This window comes from Aquarana catesbeiana, linkage group LG11, assembly GCF_042186555.1.
Source record: "Aquarana catesbeiana isolate 2022-GZ linkage group LG11, ASM4218655v1, whole genome shotgun sequence".
NCBI classification, from domain to species: domain Eukaryota; kingdom Metazoa; phylum Chordata; class Amphibia; order Anura; family Ranidae; genus Aquarana; species Aquarana catesbeiana.
The window spans coordinates 168,862,476-168,887,146 of record NC_133334.1 but is presented as its reverse complement, the minus strand read 5'-3'; the positions used below and the strand labels follow the sequence as shown (position 1 = coordinate 168,887,146).

The window sequence follows — 24,671 nt, the reverse complement described above, 5'->3', positions numbered from 1 at the left end:
ACCAGCATGTCTTTGGAGTGTGGGAGGAAACCGGAGTACCCGGAGGAAACCCACGCAGGTAGTGTCGTGGTCGGGATTCGAACCAGCGACCCTTCTTACTGCTAGGCGAGAGTGCTACCCACTGCGCCACTGTGCCGCCCATAGTGTATTTGCAAGTGAAGGCAGTGCTTGGTTTTCGGGGCCCCGTATGCGGCTAGGCTCCCAAAAGGTCCAACACGTGTGGTACCCCCGTACTCAGAAGTAGCAAAATGTATTTTGGGGTGCAATTCCACATAACAATGGCATGGTAAAAAATTTTTTTTGTCATTATTCAATCACTTGCGACAAAAAAATTAAATATTCAATGGGCCTCTCAGCAATTTCCTTGGGGTGTCTACTTTCCAAAATGGGGTTATTTGGGGGGGGGGGGGGAGGTTGTACTGCCCTGCCATTTTAGCACCTCAAGAAATGAGATAGGCAGTCAAACTAAAAGCTGTGTAAATTCCAGAAAATGTACCCTAGTTTGTAGACACTATAACTTTTGCACAGACCAATAAATATACACTTATTGACATTTTTTTTCACCAAAGACATGTGGCTGAATACATTTTGGCCTAAATGTATGACTAAAATTGAGTTTATTGGATTTTTCTTATAACAAAAAGTAGAAAATATCATTTTTTTCCCAAATTTTCGGGCATTTTCCGTTCATATCGCAAAAAATAAAAATCACAGAGGCAATCAAATACCATCATAAGAAAGCTTTATTTGTGGGGGAAAAAAAGGACGCAAATTTTGTTTGGGTACAACATTGCATGACCGCGCAATTACCAGTTAAAGCAGCGCAGTGCCAAATTGTATAAAGTCATCTGGTCTTTAGGCAGCCAAAAGGTCCGGGGCTTAAGTGGTTAATAATCACAATGAGGACAAAATACCTTCTGTATTACCCTTTATTAGATACTTACTGCATGAAATTGAACAACAGACAAAAAACAAACAAACTTAAAACTGTTTAATATATACAACATATGTTAATAAAATAAGCTAAAGCTACATCTTAGGGAACACCTTGTTTCCACTCATGGCACATGAAATAAGAAGTTTTCTGCATTCCAGGGGTAAATGTCTTTCAATAAGTACATTGAAGGAAGTAGTATCAGTCACCAAGTGCTGCCTAAAATTGGGAGAAAAACATATAGATTAAATCAACACTCATACACAATTGACAGAAAAAAATATTTCACAATGTACACGCCAAACAGTTGGTTTTCTTTGCTAATCTTCAGTTAAAGAGATAATTCAAACAAATAACATTTCCCACTTGATGTATGCATGCATATGAGTGGAAATTCTAGGATCAGTAAGAGTCTTTTTCAAAATAGAAATTGAATAGTAGTTACAATAGACAGCTTGATACAAGCCAAGAGTAATCGGGATAGCAAGATATTGTAGGACCTCACTACAAATTCATAAAAATGTTTCCACACCTTCAAACCAATACACGTATTTTACACTGCAACAAAAACAGCATTTCCAGTGGAAGCATCAGTCTGACAACATACCAGCAAAATTATAATTAATTACTAACATTATTAGTTATATGTAGCCATCTTCAGATTGGTCACTCGCAAAAAAAAAAAAAAAAAAAAAAAAAAAAAAAAAAAGGCTGCAGGGACACCCCCCTATATAACCTCTCCAGATTATGTAACAGATTCTAGATAGCCTCAGTTTTGTAGCAAGAAATGGGGAGATCATGAGAACAGAGGGGAGGGACCTGAGTCTTATGTCCTGCATTATACACCAGGAAACGGATTTAGCTGGTTAGTCAGGATCTGTGTCAAAAATCAGTCCAATTGAGGGGTGAGCAACACAGCAAACACCACCAACAGGGCCACAGCTCTAAAAAGACTCAGAGAGCAGCTTGTAGCACCTTAAGCCCAAAACTGGCATCATAGGCCTGAACTTTCAGCTGGTAGAACCTAAGCCCAGGTGGCAGACTTGCAAATCTGAGAAACAGATGCCTGATGCTGAAAAGAAGCTGTAGCCAAGAGGCAAACTTTACCACATCCAGACAGTGAAGAGAAATTTCCTTGGAATGTTCTGGAACAGGATGTGGAGAGGTCAACACAATGTCCCGGTTAAGGTAAAAAAAAAAGAAAAAAGAAAAAAAAAAAAACACCTTGGGAGGAAATCAAGCCCCAGCCTTATCCTGTAAGGAACGTTTCTTAGAACTGCACAAGGGCAAGGCTGCTAACTCAGAGACTCACCACTCAAAGATGATGCCAACAAGAAACATGATTTTGTGATAAAGTCAAAAAAAAAAATATCCCTATTAATAAAAAAGGGACCTTCTGAAGAGCTGAGAGAACCAGATTTAGGTCCCAAGGAGAAACAGTAGAGCGTACCCAGAAAAGATATTTGCAACACCCTGAACAAACTAAGGATAGGCCAAGAGCATTTGAAACAGAATCTCCAAGGCAGAGATTTGTCCCTTAATTATATTCAAAGCCATATACTGATTTAGACCAGATTGGACAAAGGACAGAATACATCCCACTGAGTATTTTCTAAGATGAAAGTTCCTTGACTTGCACTAGTCGAAGTCAGCCTTCTAGGTGCAAGGGTAAACTTTGTGAGAAGTCAATTTTCTAGTCTTCAAGAGGGTAGGGATGATTGAGTCTGATAAACCCCTGTCTCTCAAGAACATTGATTCAATATCCATGCCTTTAAGACAGTGAGCAAGAAGCAGGATAGAACACTGGCCCTTGGAAAAGATCTGGATGATCCAGAAGTGCTCACCAAGAGTCCAGCCAGGAGTTCGAATACGTCCAAGTAGCACATCCTCCTGGGCCAATACTGAGTGATAATAATCAATGGAATGCCATCCTGTCACGGTCCCTACCATGCTGACGGCCAGGCGTGGTCACGGCCCAAAGTGGCTCATAGAGTTATTGAACCTAAGACTGCCTGTTTAGTGCTCCTGTTACTTTGCCTCTGAGCCTCTTTCAGCCTACTTTCCAGCTTTGCACAGTTCTGCATGAAATACTAGGGCCATACTCTGGATCTTGTTGCGATTAGTACCTGTCACTCCTGGTTCAGCTGAGGCAGTTTATCTAATCAGCTGGGTATAAAACACTCACTCTGAGGGCTTTGTCAGTTCATTGTCTCTTGTCTCGATCATTGCCAAAGGTTCCTATGTCTCTTGTTTTGCCTAAGTATTCCTGTGTTCAAGTTACAGTGTTCCAAGACTGACTCCGGCTTCTGACCCTGGCTTGTTTATCGTTTATTCTGACTTCTGGAATCCCTGACTACGGCTTTACCTGGATAATCCTTTGGCAAATTCCTGTCAAGCCCCCGTGCACAGATTCACAGCCCAGGTAGCTTATCTCTTTGTTACCGTGGGCTGTGTCTATTTGCAAGGGTGAGCGTACATCTCTGTGCCATGGACTCCAACCTAGGTAAGTTCTTACATAATGAACTGACCAACATGGAGTCTGCAGAGATGTACAAGATGCTCACCTCCCTTGCTCTGCAAGTCTCCAGCCTGGGCCAGACCGTTTGAGCTGCAGCAAGTAGTTCTGTTATTTAAAGGTACAGTACGCCCAGCCCCGGAACCAGCATGTCCTGAGCCTTTTGTGGTGATGCCAGAAAGGTTTGACGGTAACCGTGCATCATTCGTGTGCTTTAAAATGGATTGTGAGCTGTTTGCTCTTAAGCCTAGGACCTATGCCACTGGCTATATAAAAAGGTACGCGCTTCCATCAACCTGCTCATTGGGCAAATCAAAACATGGGCTCATCAGCTTTTACAGGAGAGGAGTCCAGTCTTGGACAGCTGGGAAGCATTCATGTTAGCTCTGGACTCTCACATTCCTGTCTCAAGGAAAACCAGTGTTTCCAAGTCTGCTCTCTGTTCACATGGCCTACGGGTATCCAGGGACAGGAATACCCTGTACAGATACGACTCCAAGCCATCCCAGTATGTGCCAAGCTATGAAGCACTATCTCCACAAAGCCTAGACGCTCCAGAGGATATACACACACCTACCCTGGATGATGTGGAACCCATGGAGACCGGGGGCCATCCGGTCCAAGCTGTCTAAAGGTGAAAGAGAGCGGAGGAGAGACTGTGGTCTTTGTTTTTATTGTGGAGTAGGAGGGCACCTTATCTCTCTCTGCCCAACTCGCCCACCTCAGCCGAAGTTTCAGCAAGTGGGTACTACTAGGATCCTTAATGCCACCCTGAATCTTTGCCTGCTATCCAGATTGAAGTTCCTGTGCCCCAGTCTGTCGTCCCAGTGCCTGCTACTCAGTCTGATGTTCCAGTACCTACTGCCCGGTCTGATGTCCCTGTGCCCATGTTCCAGCTAGAAGTTCCTGTGCCGGTGTTCCCGCTTGAAGTTCCTGTGCCGGTGTCCCCGCTTGAAGTTCCTGTGCCGGTGTCCCCGCTTGAAGTTCCTGTGCCGGTGTCCCCGCTTGAAGTTCCTGTGTCCCCGCTTGAAGTTCCTGTGCCCCCGCTTGAAGTTCCTGTGCCCCCGCTTGAAGTTCCTGTGCCCCCGCTTGAAGTTCCTGTGCCCCCGCTTGAAGTTCCTGTGCCCCCGCTTGAAGTTCCTGTGCCCCCGCTTGAAGTTCCTGTGGCCCCGCTTGAAGTTCCTGTGGCCCCGCTTGAAGTTCCTGTGGCCCCGCTTGAAGTTCCTGTGGCCCCGCTTGAAGTTCCTGTGGCCCCGCTTGAAGTTCCTGTGGCCGTGTCCCTGCCTGAAGTTGAAGTTCCTGTGTCGGTGTCCCCGCTACCTCCTGACTGTACGTATGCCTCGAATGGCCCCATAGTCCGTAAGCAGGATCTGAAGATTTTCAAAAGAGCCTAGCGAGCGACGAAAGTCTCCCCAGCTGGAACTTCTAAAACAAAGAAAGCCCAAAGGAAATAGGCTGTTCCATGCTCTGAGGGCATTCTTAAGGGGAGGGAACTGTCACAGTCCCTACCGTGCCATACAGACGGCCAGGCGTGGTCATGCCCCAAATGGCTCAAAGAGGTATTGAACCTATGACTGCCTGTTAAGTGCTCCTGTTACTTTGCCTCTGAGCCACACCTCAGTTCCTTTCAGCCTGCTTTCCAGCTTTGCACAGTTCTGCATGAAATACTAGGGCCATACTCTGGATCTTGTTGCAATTAGTACCTGTCACTCCTGGTTCAGCTGAGGCAGTTTATCCAAGCAGCTGGGTATAAAACACTGCCTCACTCTGAGGGCTTTGTCAGTTCATTGTCTCTTGTCTCTATCATTGCCAAAGGTGCCTGTGTCTCTTGTTTTGCCTAAGTATTCCTGTGTTCAAGTTACAGTGTTCCAAGATTTCTGACCGACCCTGGCTTGTTTATCGTTTATTCTGACTTCTGGAATCCCTGACTATGGCTTTACCTGGACAATCCTTTGGCAAATTCCTGTCAAGCCCCCGTGCACAGATTCACAGCCCAGGTAGCTTATCTCTTTGTTACCGTGGGCTGTGTCTATTTGCAAGGGTGAGTGTACATCTCTGCGCCATGGACTCCAACCTAGGTAAGCCCTTGCACAACCATGTTGATCCTGCTGAGCAGACAAGTGAGAATCTGAAGTAGGTCTTCAGAGTAAAGGCTTGAGGGCTCCTGGATCTAGCAATAAAACTGCAGAGTTTGTTGTTGAGTCTGAATGTCAGAAGATTATCCACATTTAGCATCCCCCACCCGTGGCAAAGGATTCAGACTCTGAGGACTGAGAAAGTTCACCTGCCAATTTTCCACACCTGGGGTATGGATGATGGACAGGGTGGGAACATGAAGCTCTGCCCAAGAGAGGATCAAGTACACTTTAATTGGTGCACATTTACGTAAAACCTTGATAACTGATGTAGGCAACAGCTGTGGCATTGTTTGACTGGTTTCTCATCATGATCTCTCACATTTCAGAATGTTGATAGGAAGGTAGACTTCCTCCATTCAGGACTGCTCCCTAGACCCTCCAGAACCTCCACATCTTTGGAGTAAAGGGTTTCCCCCGACTCCAGCACTGGGTTGGAAATCCACCATGCTAGAGAGAGTCTGATCATGGAGGGCAGAGCCAGGGAGGCCTTTTGCTTTAACAGTAGATTGTCCAGGAACCCCACAACATTAACCCCTAAACACGGAGCACAACAAAGACAGGGGCAAACACCTTGGTGAAAAGGTAGCATGAAAGTATTACCCACTGCAAAATGCAAATAGCATGGATGTGGCGTAAAGATGGTAATGTGTAAATAAGCGCCCTAGATGTCTATTGAGGCTAAAAAATCCCATGAAAGGAGAGAGGCAATGACCAGCCTAGTAATTCTCAAGGGAAACTTTTGAATCTGTAAGAACAAGTTAAGAGTCTTCAGATCCAGAATGGGCTGGATTCCTCTTTCGGTAACTGTAAAAAGGTTTGAGCAGAAGCCTTTAAAGCAGGGGTCTCAAACGGGTGGCCCTCCAGCTATTGCGGAACTACAAGTCCCATCATGCCTCAGCCTGAGGGAGTCATGCTCGTAACGGTCAGCCTTGCAATGCCTCATGGGACTTGTAGTTTTGCAACAGCTGGAGGGCCGCCAGTTTGAGGCCCCTGCTTTAAAGCATTCTTCGTTTGTACAGGAGTAATGACTCCTTAATCACTTGCCGACCGACCCACGTATATGTACTGCGGGGCGGCGGCTCTCCTGCGCGAAATCACGTAGTTGTACATGGTTTCGCTCTCCCAGGTCACAGCAGGAGCCAATCAGCGGGTCCGGCGCAACCGATGTTTGCCGTGACCTGCCAATCGTTCCCGAGAGAGGTAAACAAGGTAGATCGCTGTTCTATAATAAAACTAGAGGTGGCACAGGAAACTCCTAGTTATTAGAGGTGTCAAACTAGTCTAATAATGTGTGAGCAACCAACACAGATGCTGCAATTATAATAATTGCCTAATAAATGACACTAAACCAAATACCTAGTTGCTGAAAGTATAACAGCCGCTAGGCAGGTTCCTCTGAATCAAATAACTGCATACAACAAAACGACCAGAGGGTCTAGGGAAAGGATTCTTCAGAGAGGAACACACAGGTTTTGGAAAAGATACAAAATGGAATACTTTATTAATAAATAATTCACCCACAATAACAATAAGAAACCATAAATTACCTCCACCATTGGCATGAAATCAAAATTCTACCACAGACAGACACACCACATGTATCCTCCTCATACACCCCAAATTAACTAGCTACCGGTAGCAATCCTACTTAATCACAGACAGTGAAGTAATTGATAAAAAACGGTAACCTGCCCTAAAAAAATGGGATTGATCCTCAGTTTCGGTAGCAGTCTCTATTAAATATAGATGATAACAGTCCTGCCAGTATGCGGTGAGTGGAGATGTAATACGCTAGGATTAAAGACCGCTGATTATTCAAACTGGATCCCTGAAAACTGAACGTAATCTTCTCAAAATTGCAGATGCTGTTAGAGTTATAACAAGTCAGTAAAAAGTATCAATGTAGACCATATCAAATAAAGCAGGTTGATTGAAACAAACACATACCTCCACTTCGCTCCAGCAGAGAGTTATCAGTGTATGTAGGAAAACAGCTTCCCTCACCTCTCAACTGGAGCTGCTAGTAAATGAAATGAAGGTAGCCTGTAATAGAGGATCCTCAGAACGTTCCAGAGAAAGGAGTAAATACGTGGTTGTCCTCAGGTAATAGTAAGTTACCCGGTCAAGGGAGGGCTGGCTGGAGTGAACCAAAGCGCTTCGCTGTACTTTGCACACGCTGCTCTATTGACGCTTCCCACTGACATGTCAGGTTCTGAAGCCATACAGCATTGGGAGCGGAGCTCGTGTGAAGATGCTCTAGGCGGAAGCTTGACACTCAACAAACGTGCACCACTTTTTCTTCATGATAGAAGGGTGACAGCATTCAGTAACTGTTTTCCAAAGCAGCGGAAGTGTGTTCAAAGTCCCAACAATCTGCACTCATGCAGTGAGGTGATCCGTTTGCCAGGCAGAAAAGGGCAAGTTTGGGGGGGGGGTCAGGGGGTATGGAAATAGATTCCCCAGTGGGTGCTGTGGGTAAAGGGCCTCTATCTGACGCATTTCAATCGACAAACGATTTTCTTCAGAGCTAAAAATACACTGGAGGGGCGTGGCTTGGCGCGTGATGCGAACGGCAGCACACTGAGGGAGCTCCGCTGACCCACACGGCCGTACACAGCCCTGAACCAGACTAGCTGCCCACAGATGCCGGGAAAGAGATTCCCCAACACCCCTCACACCCGCTCACGTCATGGATCTGCTGCATACCCGGCGGGGAACATTCCTGAGATCTTTAGGAACACAGCAGCGGCACACAGCAGCGGCCTAGGATCCAAGATGGCGCCGACCAGCCACGAGGACTAATTCAGTGAGGACTCACAGTCGGCACCAGAGGACTCAGGCAGGGGTAAGAAAAGATCTGATCTCCCCCTCACCTACTCCGACATGTCTGATCGATGCGGATATTAATTCGACCTTCTCAGCAGCGATCACCGATTTAAAGACAAACCTACTGGTCCTTAATGAAAAACTGCTATCTGCTGAGGCTGCAGGGAAACACAGAGACAGAGCCATTGCTAAACTTGAAAAAGCTTCCTGTGCACAAGCCCAACATTTCATAGAAATGAATAGGCACATTGAAGATTTGGACAACAGGGGCAGGAGATGTAACATTAGAGTGCGAGGGATCCCTGAAACATGAACACCCAACTTTTGTTTCCTTTTTTCTTTTGCTTTTGTTCTCGCGTTCCAGGGACTTGCCCGAGGACATTCACCGTACTCTTAATAATGTCTTTAGCCTAGTTTTGATACCACGGGACTTTGCTATCTATTATGGTACCATCTTATCCTACATGGCCATACCCCGTTTGCCAGACGGAGCAGAACTCCTCCTTATACCTTCACCTGCTGGAAGATTTCGTCTTAAAGCACACTTCTGGCCTGTGTTGTTCCTCAGACTCTCAGGGCACTTTGGCAAAACAACGCCAGGGCCCATTCCACCTCTTGTCAGGGATATCATCCCATCTTTTAAGTCCGGTTCACAAAGTTTTAAAGTTACGGTATTAACTGTCGCATAAGTGTGTCAGTTTATACGTTTCATCGCTTTTTGTTTTAGATCCGCACTTATGCAAAGTTTAGATTTTTTTATTTTTTTTTTACATTCAAGGTTACGGCTATGTGTAAGTCAGCCAATTTCTCTCCTACCTCACTTAGTTCAATCCCCCTTAGGACAGGTTTGGGTGGCTGCCGCCGCGTCGTTAGTGCCTCCCTCCTACCCCATAGAGTGACCTCGTGCTCTGATTTACAGACACAAGGTACACTAAGATACAAACCAGGTACCCTCTCCTGGGTGGGTTGCACCGCCGAGGAGACGGCTCCCTGATATACGAACACTTCTCTTCTCTACATATACTTGAACCTACTCTTACTTCTTGCCTATTTTCTTTTCTTTATACACTTTATCTGTGTCCATATACTGTATATAAGAATAATCATTAGTTGCCTAAACCTAATTCTAGCACTAGTGTTAACTTGTCTTTGTCAGTTTTGCCTTTTGCAGTGGGGTCCTTGGATCATCTCCTCCTGTGCCGCCCGCATGGCCTACTCTTCCCTGGGACACGATCCCTCGGTGATATCGCACAATGTCAGAGGACTGAATATCCCAGAACGCCGCTCGACCTTACTGAGAGAGCTTAAAAAAGGTAGGCCCCACTTCGTATTTCTTCAAGAAACGCATTTCAAGACAAACCATATACCCAAACTTATAAATCAATACTTCATGAGGGCATTTCATGCCACCAGAGACTCCAAGTCCAAGGGGGTCTCCATACTAATTAGTAAAGACACACCGTTCAGCTTATTAGAACAAAAATCAGATCCAAACGGCAGATTCATATTTTTAAAGGGTACATATGCAGACATTCCAGTGACTCTTGCGAATGTATATTTCCCTAATAAAACGCATGTCACGTTCTGCCACCAAATTACTGAAGAGCTTCAGGGGTTTTCTGCAGGCTGTTTAATATTGGGGGGGGGGGGGGGACTTCAACGTACCATTAAACCCCCTGACGGACACCTCAAATGGCAAGTCATGCCTCACCTACAGAATTCTTAAAAAGATAAAATCTATGTTACATTCCCTCCAACTGAGGGACACATGGCGCTTTCTTAATCCCGGGGGTCGTGACTTTACACATTACTCCACCCCCCACTCCAGATATGCCCGACTGGACTATTTGTTCATCACGCAAAAAAGACCTACCCTCATTAGAAGCAGCCCATATTAGGATTCAGTCGTTCTCGGATCACTCACCAATCTCCCTAAAGATTGACATATTGCGCCCTCCTCCCAGACAACCAATGTGGAGACTTAATGCATCTCTACTAACAGACCCAACAATACTCCCTTCGATCACCTCAGCCCTGATGGACTTTTTCAAACATAACTCTATCCCAGATGCTGACCCGCTCATGGTGTGGGAAGCCCATAAATGTACAATCAGGGGGGAATTGATTAAATGGGGCTCAAAACGCAAAAAAGAAAGGGAAGATAACATTCTTAAACTTGTCAAGAGCATTCACACTTTAGAAGCCCAGCATAAACATTCACTTTCGACACTCACGGCCGGAAAGCTGCTTGAAGCTAGGAAAGAACTCCAGCACATTCTTGACGCTAAAGCAAAACACATGCTCTTCTTTAAGCAGAAACTGTATTATGAATCGGGTAACAAGCTGGGCAGACTACTGGCTAGGGCGTTGAAGGAACACGTAATCTCAAACAATATTGCGGGCATAAAAAAACAGAACGGGGAAACAGCAGTAACCACAGAAGCGATTGCCGCACAATTCCAAGAGTTCTACACTAAGTTATATAACCTTCCACCACAACATAAACCTCAGGATATGGTAGGCGACAAGTCACGACTCATCCAAGATTTTTTGATTAAAAGCGGTTTACTGAAAATACAAGAATTAGATGTCTCCTCAATAGATGCACCAATAACTCAATTAGAAATCTATTAAGCTACTGAAAACGGGGAAAAGCCCAGGCCCTGCTGGCTTTTCGGCCATATATTACAAAACCTTCTCAAACATTATCACTGAACCATTCACTGCTGCACTGAACTCCATGTCCACTCCTAGAGAGATGACACCCGATTTCCTCTCCGCGCATATTGTGGTGATTCCTAAAGCAGGCAAGGATCCCATGGACTGTGCCAGTTACCATCCTATTTCCCTATTAAATTTAGATGCCAAACTTTTCATGAAAATCCTAGCACTCCGCTTAAACCCCCTCCTCCCTGACCTCATCGGTTTGGAACAGGTTGGTTTTGTACCAGGAAGGGAGGCAAAAGACAATGTCACCAAAGCCCTGCTTCTCATTCATGCAACAAAAGATTGGGACATCGAAGGCCTTCTCCTCTCTACGGACGCGGAGAAGGCCTTTGATAGGGTGGCATGGGACTTTATGATGGCAGTGTGCGGGCATGTAGGTCTAGGTCCCCATATGATGTCGTGGATTGCTGCTCTATACCACAATCCCACGGCAAGATTGAAAATTAACGGCTCCCTATCTGAAAAAGTTCAAATACAAAATGGAACTAGGCAGGGCTGTCCCTTGTCGCCACTGTTATTCATCCTAACGCTCGAACCCTTTATCAGAACGATAAATCTGAACACTGCGATCAGAGGGTTCACGGTTCGGGACAGGGAGTTCAAGCTGGCAGCATATGCGGATGACCTCTTGTTCTTCTTAACAAACCCAAACAGTATTCCTAACCTACTAAGGGAATTCTCTCTCTATGGCTTTTTATCGAACTTAAAGATTAATTACACAAAATCTGAAACATTGAACATCTCCCTTTCGGACACATTACTAGAGCTGACCAAATCCAACTCATGCTTCAGATGGGACCCTGGATCCATTAAGTACCTGGGCACGTGGTTGACACCACATATAAAGTCCATTTATGAACATAACTTCCCCCGCCTATTAAAAAGTTGCACAGCAGACATCACAAACTGGCAAACAAAACACTTCTCATTGTTTGGACGGGCAGCAATCATCAAAATGGTAATTCTGCCCGAATTCCTTTATCTAATGAGAACCCTTCCCATTAAAATCCCATTTCATTTTTTTTAAATACTCAATTCAACCCTTTTGAAGTTCCTTTGGAACCAACAAAAACCCAGATTAAAACTAGATAAACTGACCAATCCTAAAGAGATGGGGGGGATAGGACTTCCAAACTTTAAACACTACTACTACGCTGCTCATTTATCCAGATTGATTGGCACTGCCATGGTAGGGCGAAAGACTGGGTTTCGGCCCCGTTGAAATTCTCTCCCAGGACTCCAAGATCAAAGACCCCTGTTAATAATCAGACTCACCCACTTACAGACAATACCTTAAAGATCTTTCGCCACATTGCTAACAGTGGGGTCATTACTTCCCCTCTTAGCCTACTGACACCTCTGAGAGACAATCCGGACTTTCCCTCAGGTATAAACACCTCAACATTCCAACCCACCCAAGGAGACGCATCACTACTAGCAGGTGATTGTTATGCTGACAGCAAATGTAAAGACCTATCTACACTAAAACGTGAGGGTAATCTACCCCAATTGAGATGGTGGTCATATCTCCAACTCAGTTATTAACCAAACAGAAACACACACAAGACCCTACAGACTCATGACCGACCTGGAGTCGGTATGTCATGAGGGCTCCCCGCTACCTAAATCCACTTCAATTGCGTACTCTTGGTTGCAACGCATCAAGTCCTCGGGCATGGAAGGGCACAGGAGGAGATGGTCGGAGGAACTTCAGGAGGAGATCACAGACAAACAATGGAGATATGCATGCATAATGGCACATAAAAGTACTATAAGTTCTAAGATGCAAGAAACAGGCTACAAGCTGCTAACACATTGGTACCATACACCTGACAAGCTGCATAAATGGGATGCCCACAAATCAGCATTATGCTGGAGATGTCAGACAGAAAGAGGCACGTTGCTACATATCTGGTGGCAATGTCCCTTGATCATTCCTTACTGGAGCAATGTTAAAAACTTAATTAAAAAAATCACTGAGACCACTTTGAATCTAAACGCAGCTTGCTGCCTGTTACACATCAATCTCTTCACTCTCAAAAAATACAAGAACTCACTGTCTAAACACCTCCTAAACGCGGCAAAAACTTTGATACCACTGCACTGGAAATCTACTTGGGTGCCCTCCATCTCAGATTAGCTAAATAAAGTTAGAGATGTTTGCGAAATGGAGGATACCCTAGCACAAGACAATGGCAGAATATAAAGATTCCAGAAAACCTGGCAGCCTTGGTTTACGTTTCGCTACTCTAAGGACCATGATGAGGCCAAATCCATACATTTCTAACTAATGCTACATATGGACACTCATATCTACCTGTAATTCCTTTCCTATTCTTCTTTTCACCCTACTCACTACTCCTTGCTTCCTTTTGTTGATTAATGCCAACTGCAAAGTGTAATGGTGAATTTAGCATTTTTAAGGTCAATCTTGGCATGCTCCATTCACTCATCCTCTTTAGGATCTTTGAGCACTAACGCTGGTGATACCACAATCAGGTGTATTCTTCATAGTTAATTCTCATAATATAGCTGGTTATAACCTTTTATGAGTTTTCCACTCAAGTTACTCAAGATAATTTTCGAATCTACATGATTGCTTTATTGATACATTGTATTCAATGTGCAGTTGTATCTGCGATTTGCGTATTGTGCATTTTCTTTCTCTTTTTCCTTATCTTCAATAAAACCAAATGTTTAAAAAAAAATACACTGGAAAGCAGGAAACTAAATACCAAAACAATTAGTCTAATTAGCTCCAGGGTGATCCAGTCAGACTGCCTTTATTCAAAAATTAACCCTGAGGACTCAAACACTGTGCAAACATAAATACCTAATAGACCCAAGAGCCAGACAAGCACACATCTAAAAAATGTGAAAATATAACTCTGAATTAAATAGGAGGAGTGTGATTCGCTAAGAGCAGCAATGGATAAAAAGATTAAGAAAGCAGTAGATGTAATAAAGAAAAAGAGGAAAAGGGAAGATGGACTAGTATTAAAAAATTGTATTAATTTATGTATTGTCAGCCCATAAATCATAGGCGAACAATAAATATGTTCAAACAGGATTCAGAGCAAAAAAGAACAGTATAGTCCAATTGAGTGTTCCAGGATCAACGACAGTACTACTTGGTTCTGTACATCCCCATTAGCTAGGATTCTAAAAAGACTGAAAGATTGCATTCATTATTTAAGCCAGCAGTCTGGAGACTATTTAGCCACTTGCCGACCGCCTAACACAGATATACTAAGGCAGAATGGCAAAGGCAGGCAAAATCACATACCTGGTACGTGATCTGCCTCCCGCGGGCGGGGGGTGCATCGCGCCCCCCCCCGGTCCCCGAGGCGGTCGGCTTCGTTAGGGGAGCGATCAGAGGTGAGGGGGAGACCACTCACTTGTGGCCACCCCCTCACAATCGCTCCCCACGAATGAGATTCTTCCTCTGTTGCTGTATAGTAAACAGCGGCAGAGGAAGTGATGTCATCGCTCCTCAGCTCGGTATTTTCCGTCCCCCCCCCCCGTCACCAAGCAGTTTTTTTTTCTGATTACTGCATTGGTGTCAGTTTGTGACAGTTACTGTGGTAGGGCAGTTAGGGTTAGCCCCTTTAGGTCTAGGGTACCCCCCTAATAAAGTTTTAACCCCTTGATCACCCCCCGTCACCAGTGTCACTAAGCGATCGTTTTTCTAATCGCTGTATTAGTGTCACTGGTGGTAAATATATATATTGGGAGGTAAATATATAGGTTCGCCATCAGCGTTTTATAGCATTAGGGACCCCTATATACTACCTAATAAAGGTTTTAACCCCTTGATTGCCCCCTAGTTAACCCTTTCACCAGTGATCACCATATAAGTGTTACGGGTGACGCTGGTTAGTTAATTTTTTATAGTGTCAGGGCACCCGCCGTTTATTACCTAATAAAGGTTTAGCCCCCTGATCTCCCGGCGATGATATAACTTAGGTTTTAGGGTCAGATAGGGTCTGCGTTGCCCCAGGCAGCATCAGGTTAGCGCCAGTAGCGCTAACACCCACACACGCACCATACACCTCCCTTAGTGGTATAGTATCTGAACGGATCGATATCTGATCAGATCTATACTAGCGTCCCCAGCAGTTTAGGGTTCCCAAAAATGCAGTGTTAGCGGGATCAGCCCAGATACCTGCTAGCACCTGCGTTTTGCCCCTCTGCCCGGCCCAGCCCGTGCAGTATTGATCGATCACTGTCACTTACAAAACACTAAACGCATAACTGCAGCGTTCGCAGAGTCAGGCCTGATCCCTGCGATCGCTAACAGTTTTTTTGGTAGCGTTTTGGTCAACTGGCAAGCACCAGCGGCCTAGTACACCCTGGTCGTAGTCAAACCAGCACTGCAGTAACACTTGGTGACGTGGCGAGTCCCATAAGTGCAGTTCAAGCTGATGAGGTGGCAAGCACAAGTAGTGTCTCACTGCCACCAATAAGAAGGCAAACACAGGCCCGTCGTGCCCATAATGCCCTTCCTGCTGCATTCGCCAATCCTAATTGGGAACCGAGCACTTCTGCAGCACCCGTACTTCCCCCATTCACATCCCCAACCAAATGCAGTCGGCTGCATGAGAGGCATTTTCTTTATGTCCTCCCGAGTACCCCTACCCAGCAAACCCCCCCAAAAAAGAAGATGTTGTGTCTGCAGCAAGCGCGGATATAGGCGTGACATCCGCTATTATTGTCCCTCCTGTCCTGACAATCCTGGTCTTTGCATTGGTGAATGTTTTGAATGCTACCATACACTAGTTGAGTATTAGCGTAGGGTACAGCATTGCACAGACTAGGACACACTTTCACAGGGCCTCCCAAGATGCCATCGCATTTTGAGAGACCCGAACCTGGAACCGGTTACAGTTATAAAAGTTACAGTTACAAAAAAAAGTGTAAAAAACAAACAAAAAAACCCCCAAAAATATATAAAATAAAAAAAACAAAAATAGTTGTCGTTTTATTGTTCTCTCGCTCTCTATTATTCTGCTCTTTTTTACTGTATTCTATTCTGCAATGTTTTATTGTTATCATGTTTTATCATGTTTGCTTTTCAGGTATGCAATTTTTTATACTTTACTGTTTACTGTATTTTATTGTTAACCATTTTTTTGTCTTCCGGTACACCATTCAGCTGCAGCGCGGATTTATTTATCTTGACAGCAACAGAGTTTGGTCCCACGATATATAAAGCCGTGACTCCAGCGGAGGTGATATATGCCGAAGCATGGGGGCAGCAGGGGCGGAGGAGCGATTTGCTCCTAACTTTTGGGGCGGATGCCCCCATGCTTCGGCATATATAAATGGTGCATGTATGCCCATCATTAGAAGTGGGTGGATGAAGGGAGATATTCTAATGGTGGGCATACCCACCAATCAATCTCTTTTTTTCGTTCAGCCCACAGGCTGCATGAAAAAAAAAAAAGATTACAATATATGCCCAACAAGGACCAGCAACGTACTGGTATGTTGCTGGACTTTGAGTGGTTATACCAGAATGATGCCTGCAGGTTTAGGTATCTTGGTATCATTCTTTTCAGCCAGCAGTCGGCTTTCATGTTATAGCAATCCTAGCGGCTAATTAGCCTCTAGACTGCTTTTACAAGCAGTGGGAGGGAATGTCCCCCCTTCCCACGTTTTTCTCTGGCTCTCCTGTCCCAACAGGGAACCTGAGAATGCAGCCGGCGATTCCGCCAGCTGACCATAAAGCTGATCAGAGACCAGAATGGCTCCAATCATCTCTATGGCCTAAGAAACCGGAAGCTACGAGCATTTCATGACTTAGGCCCCTTTCACACTGGGGCGGTGGGGGCGTCGGCGGTACAACAGCGCTATTTTTAGAAAACCGAAATAAAAAGAAGACAAAAGCGCACCAGCCTAGTGCATTAACTTTTAAAACATTTATTTGATAAAAAATAATAAAGGAAATAACTCACAGGCGATTGGTGGAGGAGGCACAACATAAAATCGCACCGGTATACAGTCTGCGATTTGGAATGAGCAGAACCTTCCAGGGGTCGTGGAGGAACGCACAGACGCTGCAATCCGCTAACGCGTTTCGAGGGGAATGTCCCCTCTTCCTCAGAGCTATGCAGTGCAACCTCACTCAGCGAACCTCACTTATAAATGCCTGCAAGCCAATAAGACAGGGGTGGGGTGCGGGGCTCCTCCCCCTTAAGAAATCCCTCCCTCCTAATTCCTCTGTTCAGGCATGCCCTATACGCATAAGTGCATATGCAGACGTATGCACACACCATATGTGCATGCATACATACACACACACACACACACACACATACATATATATATATATATATATATATATATATATATATATATATATATATATATACACACACACAAAAAAGCAGCTAGTAACTGACCAATTGATAAATGAAATAGGAAGTAAACAGCAATGTACTGTGCATACGGACTGAAGGGCAACAAGTGGTATCTAGACATAGCAGATATACATCACAGTATACATAACCAGTCGTACTGCCAAATAGAAATGACAGTAAACAATGCACATCGTAATGGGTGAGAGTCACACTTCAAAACATCATACTACACATCTCAGGATGTACACAGTGAATGGACGTGTGCATGTACTTACACTTAGTATTGTGGGGGTCAGTGCCTGTAAAGAGCCTCCACAGCAGCTGCACCACGGGCCGGTACATGCAGCGTGTCTGCGATCAGAGAGGAACGCACACCGATGTGCTTGCGTTCCAGGAAGAGAAGGTGGAGTGTGCGTGCCACGCTGGAGGAGGGAGGCGGGGTAGACATCACCCCCTCCGCAGGAAGCACAGCACATTGGCCGTGTGAGAAAGCCTAGTGACGTGCAGCTAGGGGCGGGGCCAACATGTGAAGAGCCCTCCGCCCACCAGAAACATCCTGGTGTCTAGCAAAACGACCAGCTGTCACACAGACCATGAGCCAGGCTACATCAAGACTATAGATTGCCACAATATACAGCCAGCATGTATAAAGATAAAAAAAAAAAAAAAATGCTGAAAAGACTGGAGATGAGAATACAAATACCACTAGAAGAAAATAGACTGTGTAGTAGGAGGAGGAATGATGATGAAATCATTAATAATAATAATAGTAAAAATAAGAGATGTGTTATCTGGTAATAAAAATAGTAGAAATAATAATAATAATAATAATAATAATAATAATAATAATAATGAAAAATAATAAAAAATATATATTGTAGTAGATGATAAATAATCCAACCATCAGCGCGACTAGCGCACTGTACATGTAGCTCTTATGCGTATATGGGTGCCCACAGACTCACATGCCACTATTCGGCTACTGATCAGCTCCCATAATAATGGTGGTGCCAATAGTGAATAAAATGAATTTAATTAAATTAAATAAAAATAAGAATTAGGATCACGCTGAGTGAGGTATGCGCATGCAACAACATATTGCGACTGCTATACTATACATATTATATAATAACAATACAAATGGTATGTGCAAACGATAGTTGTGACAATAACTGTGCAAACAAAATGATATCTATACTAAACCACTAGATATATATCATAAATGATATCTCAAGTAAAACACTATATTGGTATAAAACCAAAAGTGATCCACTAATAATCAACAAAACAGGAAATCGGCTACAACAGATAGATTGGGAAGTACATTGACGCTGTCCTGTGTGTGCGGGACAGTGTAAATGTATACAACCGGGAAAAGGCAGAAACACAGGGGGGGGGGGGGGGGGGGGGGTTGTGGGGCGGGGGGGGGGGGGGTTTGGGGTGGTTTGGCAGATGAATACTCATCGAAATCTACACGGTTATCTAGATATATCATTTAGTGACAACTTTGTGCAAAAAAAAAAAAAAAAAAAAAGTTTGTCATTTTCCCCCAACTTGTGGCAAAATATAAAATATTCCATGGACTCGACATGCCTCTCAGCAAATAGCTTGGGGTGTCTACTTTCCAAAATGGGATCATTTGGGGGGGGGGGGGTTGTACTGCCCTGCCATTTAAGCACCTCAAGAAATGAGATAGGCAGTCATAAACCATAAACTAAAAGCTGTGTAAATTCCATAAAAATGTATCCTAGTTTGTAGACGCTATAACTTTTGCGCAAACCAATATATACGCTTATTGACTTTTTTTTAACCAAAGACATGTGGCTGAATACATTTTGGACTAAATGTATGACTAAAATTGAGTTTATTGTATTTTTTTATAACAAAAAGTAGAAAATATTGTTTTTTTTTTCCAAATTTTCGGGCTTTTTCCATTTATAGCGCAAAAAATAAAAACCGCAGAGGTGATCAAATAGCATCAAAAGAAAGCTCTATTTGTGGGAACAAAAGGACGCACATTTTGTTTGGGTACAGCATTGCATGACCGCGCAATTAGCAGTTAAAGCGACGCAGTGCCAAATTGTAAAAAGTGCTCTGGTCAGGAAGGGAGTAAATCCTTCCGGGGCTGAAGTGGTTAAAAGATAGATCCACATCTTTTCCCTTTGGTACAGAATTCGATCAAAGTCCCCCCCTCCTGAGGGGAAGGTTCAGTCTGTAGATACCTTTGATGCGGAGGTCACTCGGATCACCTCCGTGTACCTTCAGGAAGTGTAAAGGGAGTGGTCGTTCGTCATCCTTTTTGAGGATACTCTGGACGTGTTCACTGATCCTGACCTTAAGTTGTCTTTTTGTTTCGCCTGTATAAATTTTATCACACGGACGAGTAACCATATAGATCACCCGTGTCGTGGAACAGTTAATAAATCCTTTGATTTTGAATTCTTTTTGGCCTGCAGTATCCGTGAACACATCCGTCCTCTCCACGTATCTACAGATACGTGGAGAATATTTTCCACAAGAGAAGCTACCCCTCAGAGGGGGAGATCAGTAAGCCAGTTTTTACTAGGGGATCTTCTATATTCAGAGTGAGATAGGGTATCTCCGAGGTTTTGACATCTACGTGCTGTCATCACTGGGCGATCCCCAATAAATTTCCCCAAAATGGGAGCATCAGATAGAATGCTCCAATGTTTGGAGAGAACCTCTTTTACCTGGTCCCACTGAGATCCAAAATTTGTAATGATTCTGATGGGATTTTGGGAATTATGTTCCCGTTTCTCTCTGGGTAAATTATTCAAAAGATCCTCTCTTTTGGTGTTTATAGCCCTATTCTTAGCTCTCCTGATGGACCTGTGGGAGTAGCCTCTTTCCCTAAATCGTGTGTAGAGCTCAGAGGCCTCTTCTCGCTGTTCTATGACAAGGGAAGACACATCTTGTGTTTGTGCTAGGCAGGAACACGGATCCCTGTCTTCCCACGGTTAAAGCATCCCCCACAGTGTTAGAAAGCACTCCTTAGGGACACATTTAACCCTTTGATTGCCCCTGATGTTAACCCCTGCCAGTGTCATTCGTACAGTACAGTGCATATTTCTCAGCACTGATCACTGTATTAGTGTCACTGGTCCCCCAAAAAAGTGTTGAGTTTCACTTAGTGTTAGATTTGTCCGCCACAATGTCGCAGTCCCACTAGAATTCGCTGATCGCTGCCATTACTAGTAAAATAAAAAATAAAAAATTCCATCCCATAGTTTGTAGACACTAACTTTTGAGCAAACCAATCAATATACACTTATTGGGATTTTTTACCAAAAATATGTAGCAGAATACATATTGGCCTAAATTGATAAAGAAATTAGATTTTTTTTACATTTTTTTTATTGGATGCGTTTTATGGCAGAAAGTAAAAAATATAGCTTTTCTTTCAAAATTGTCGATCTTTTTTTGTTTATAGTGCAAAAAATAACTGCAGAGGTGATCAAATACCACCAAAAGAAAGCTCTATTTGTGGGAAAAAAAGGACATTGATTTTGTGTACACCGTTGCACGACCACGCTGTAAGTTAAATTAACGCAGTGTCATATCGCACAAAAATGGCCTGGTCATGAAGGGGGGTAAACCTTCTGGGGCTAAAGAGGTTAAGACAACAGCTCCTGGACAGCAGCAAGCAGATCCACCCACCATAATGAGGAAAAAAAGAGCTTCAAGTGGGGAGTAGGCAGAGTGTGAAACTCCAGGTTGTAGCCCCTAGAGATGACACTCGGGCACCCTATCACTGAGAAGAATCCTTGGAACAAGACTGGAGGACCATATCTTACAAAAATACACTCTTACCTTAGATTTGGAAATGGAAAACCAAGAGTGACCAAAGGATTTTTGTTCTAACTCAAGGAGTAGAAGTTCTCCCAGCAGAGGTGTCTTCTTTTTTCTGGGTCAGAAGAGTAATCTTACCTCCTGTAATCTCCTAGATAAAAGGCTTTTAAAGGGTAAATGGCTTAAGGCACTTATTGTATGGGAGCTCAGCTGACCAGCATTTAAGCCACAGAATCCCGCGCTTGTGAATGGAGAGGATACTCATCATCTTGGAGATCTGATGAAGTGTATCCACCAGGCTGTTCTTGCAGTAGCATAATGGTTTAAAGGGTTTAAATGACTGTGGACTAAGACAACCTTTGGTTTAAACTAGAATTTCAGGCCATACATTAGGTCTGGACAGCAATGGTCTGGCAAGCTGCCATAGAAGCAACCATAAGTTTTATAGCAGAGCCCACAAAGGCTTTTTAAAGAGGACCTCTAACCTTTTGTCTACTGGGTTCTTGAACACAGGATTATAATCAGGGGCCATGAGAGTCTTGTTAAGACAGCAGGATCAACTACAGGAACTGCCCACATTTGTAGGAAATTTTCCTCATTAGGATACTGCTGCAAAGTTTAAAAAAAAGATCAGGCCCCGTACAGGACAGGTTCTACCAGCAGGTGGATGGGTAAAGTCTTAGCTAGGAAATGCATTTTAAAGAGGAGCTCCACCCCCCCCCCCCCCCCCCCCCAAATTTTTAAGTCAGCAGCTACAAATACTGCAGCAGCTGACTTTTAATGTTAGGGCACTTACCTGTCCAGGCATCCAGTGGTGTTCTCACCCGAGCCAATTACATAGTAGGTGAGGTTGAAAAAAGACACAAGTCCAACCTATGTGTGTGATTATGTGTCAGTATTACATTACATATCCCTGTATGTTGCGGTCATTCAGGTGATTATCTAATAGTTTCTTGAAGCTATCAATGCTCCCCGCTGAGACCACTGCCTGTGGAAGGGAATTCCACATCCTTGCTGCTCTTACAGTAAAGAACCCTCTACGTAGTTTAAGGTTAAACCTCTTTTCTACTAATTGTAATGAGTGGCCACGAGTCTTATTAAACTCTCTTCTGCAAAAAAGTTTTATCCGTATTGTGGGGTCACCAGTACAGTATTTGTAAATTGAAATCATATCCCCTCTCAAGCGTCTCTTCTCCAGAGAGAATGAGTTCAGTGCTCGCAACCTTTCCTCATAACGAAGATCCTCCAGACCCTTTATTAGCTTTGTTGCCCTTCTTTGTACTCGCTCCATTTCCAGTACATCCCTCCTGAGGACTGGTGCCCAGAACTGGACAGCATACTCCAGGTGCGGCCGGACCAGAGTCTTGTAGAGCGGGAGAATTATCGTTTTATCTCTGGAGTTGATCCCCCTTTTAATGCATGCCAATATTCTGTTTGCTTTATTAGCAGCAGCTTGGCATTGCATGCCATTGCTGAGCCTATCATCTACTAGGACCCCCAGGTCCTTTAACATCCTAGATTCCCCCAGAGGTTCTCCCCCCAGTGTATAGATTGCATTCATATTTTTGCCACCCAAATGCATTATTTTACATTGAACTTCATTTGCCATGTAGTCGCCCACCCCATTAATTTGTTCAGGTCTTTTTGCAAGGTTTCCACATCCTGCGGAGAAGTTATTGCCCTGCTTAGCTTAGTATCGTCCGCAAATACAGAGATTGAACTGTTTATCCCATCCTCCAGGTCGTTTATAAACAAATTAAATAGGATTGGTCCCAGCACAGAACCCTGGGGAACCCCACTACCCACCCCTGACCATTCTGAGTACTCCCCATTTATCACCACCCTCTGAACACGCCCTTGTAGCCAGTTTTCAATCCATGTACTCACCCTATGGTCCATGCCAACGGACCTTATTTTGTACAGTAAACGTTTATGGGGAACTGTGTCAAATGCTTTTGCAAAATCCAGATACACCACGTCTACGGGCCTTCCTTTATCTAGATGGCAACTCACCTCCTCATAGAAGGTTAATAGATTGGTTTGGCAAGAACGATTCTTCATGAATCCATGCTGATTACTGCTAATGATATCGTTCTTATTACTAAAATCTTGTATATAGTCCCTTATCATCCCCTCCAAGAGTTTACATACTATTAAATTCTTCAATCGGCTATCGGATGCTGGCGATGCAATTCTGACTAAGGGAAACTGGCTTGCTAATGCGCATATTCAAAGCACACTGCGCTTTGTGAATGGTTTGCACTTCACAGGTCCCAGAAGGCTGCGGTGGAAGGGGGGGGGGCAAACTGATCAAAACCAGGCAGCCTTGCCCCCCAAAAGGTGCCAAATGTGGCAGGGGAGGGGGAGTCAGATAAGCAGAGCGGATCCCTTTTGGCTGAAGCTCCACTTTGAGGTGCCCTATGTTGGATACCTTGGGATGAGCAGACTACCAGGTACTGAATAAAAAACAGTATATTGTGTCAGTAGAGGAAATCAAAGAGACAGATATAGAAGTTAGATATTGCGCCCAGAAAGAGGAAGAGACACACAGTGGCATTAACTCAACTGAAATTGAGGTAGGCACTGTGAATGCCAAGACCGCACAGGAAAACTAGGTGCCACAAATATCATAGGCATGCCAATACAGAAAACTGTAAAAAAAAAAAAAAAAAGAAGAAACCCTGCACTCCCAGATCTCAGTTGCAACCACTGGAAGGGTGGTCACCAGCCCCCATACATGGTAATTGGTTTACACAGGGCCGCATAAATGCGGCCGACAGGCATGAAGACCTACACGTGGAATGGCCACATATATGTGTGCGACTGGCGTGAAGAGGTTAAGGGAAAAAGATACCTAGGAATGAATGTTTAATGGGCTTCCACCCTGTACACACCACTGGAGCTTCTACAGGCAGGATTTACAAGAGGAGTACCTCATCTTAGCTTAGCCCTGGGCATGTGAAGCACCCTGGGGCTAACTCCATTCCTTGCAGTGGAGTGTTAGGGGCAGTAGCTACAACAGGATCTATTGCAAACTTCAAAGCCAGCCCTGCTTCTTCAGTTGGCAAGGTCTGGGTACAGAATAGGATACAGAGTATCTCACAAAAGTGAGTACACCCCTCACATTTTTGTAAATATTTTATTATATCTTTTCATGTGAAAACACTGAAGAAATGACACTTTGCTACAATTTAAAGTAATTAGTGTACAGCTTGTATAACAGCGTCAATTTGCTTTCCTCTCAAAATAACCCAACACACAGCCATTAATGTCTAAACCGCTGGCAACAAAAGTGAGAACACCCCTAAGTGAAAATGTCCAAATTGAGGCCAAAGTGTCAATATTTTGTGTGGCCACCA

At 44.2% G+C, this 24,671-nt stretch overlaps 1 protein-coding gene across 3 annotated transcripts in view; it reads right to left on the bottom strand.

The window, feature by feature from the left end:
• Positions 1 to 725: 725 nt before the first annotated feature.
• Positions 726 to 24,671, bottom strand: part of CENPT (centromere protein T) — a 595,880-nt gene continuing 571,934 nt past the window's right edge. For all 3 annotated transcript variants that reach the window (XM_073605031.1, XM_073605032.1, XM_073605030.1), the window contains one exon: positions 726 to 1,153. In XM_073605031.1, the coding sequence (XP_073461132.1) occupies positions 1,030 to 1,153 (124 nt within the window). In that variant the 3' untranslated portion in view covers positions 726 to 1,029. The remainder of the gene's footprint in view (positions 1,154 to 24,671) is intronic.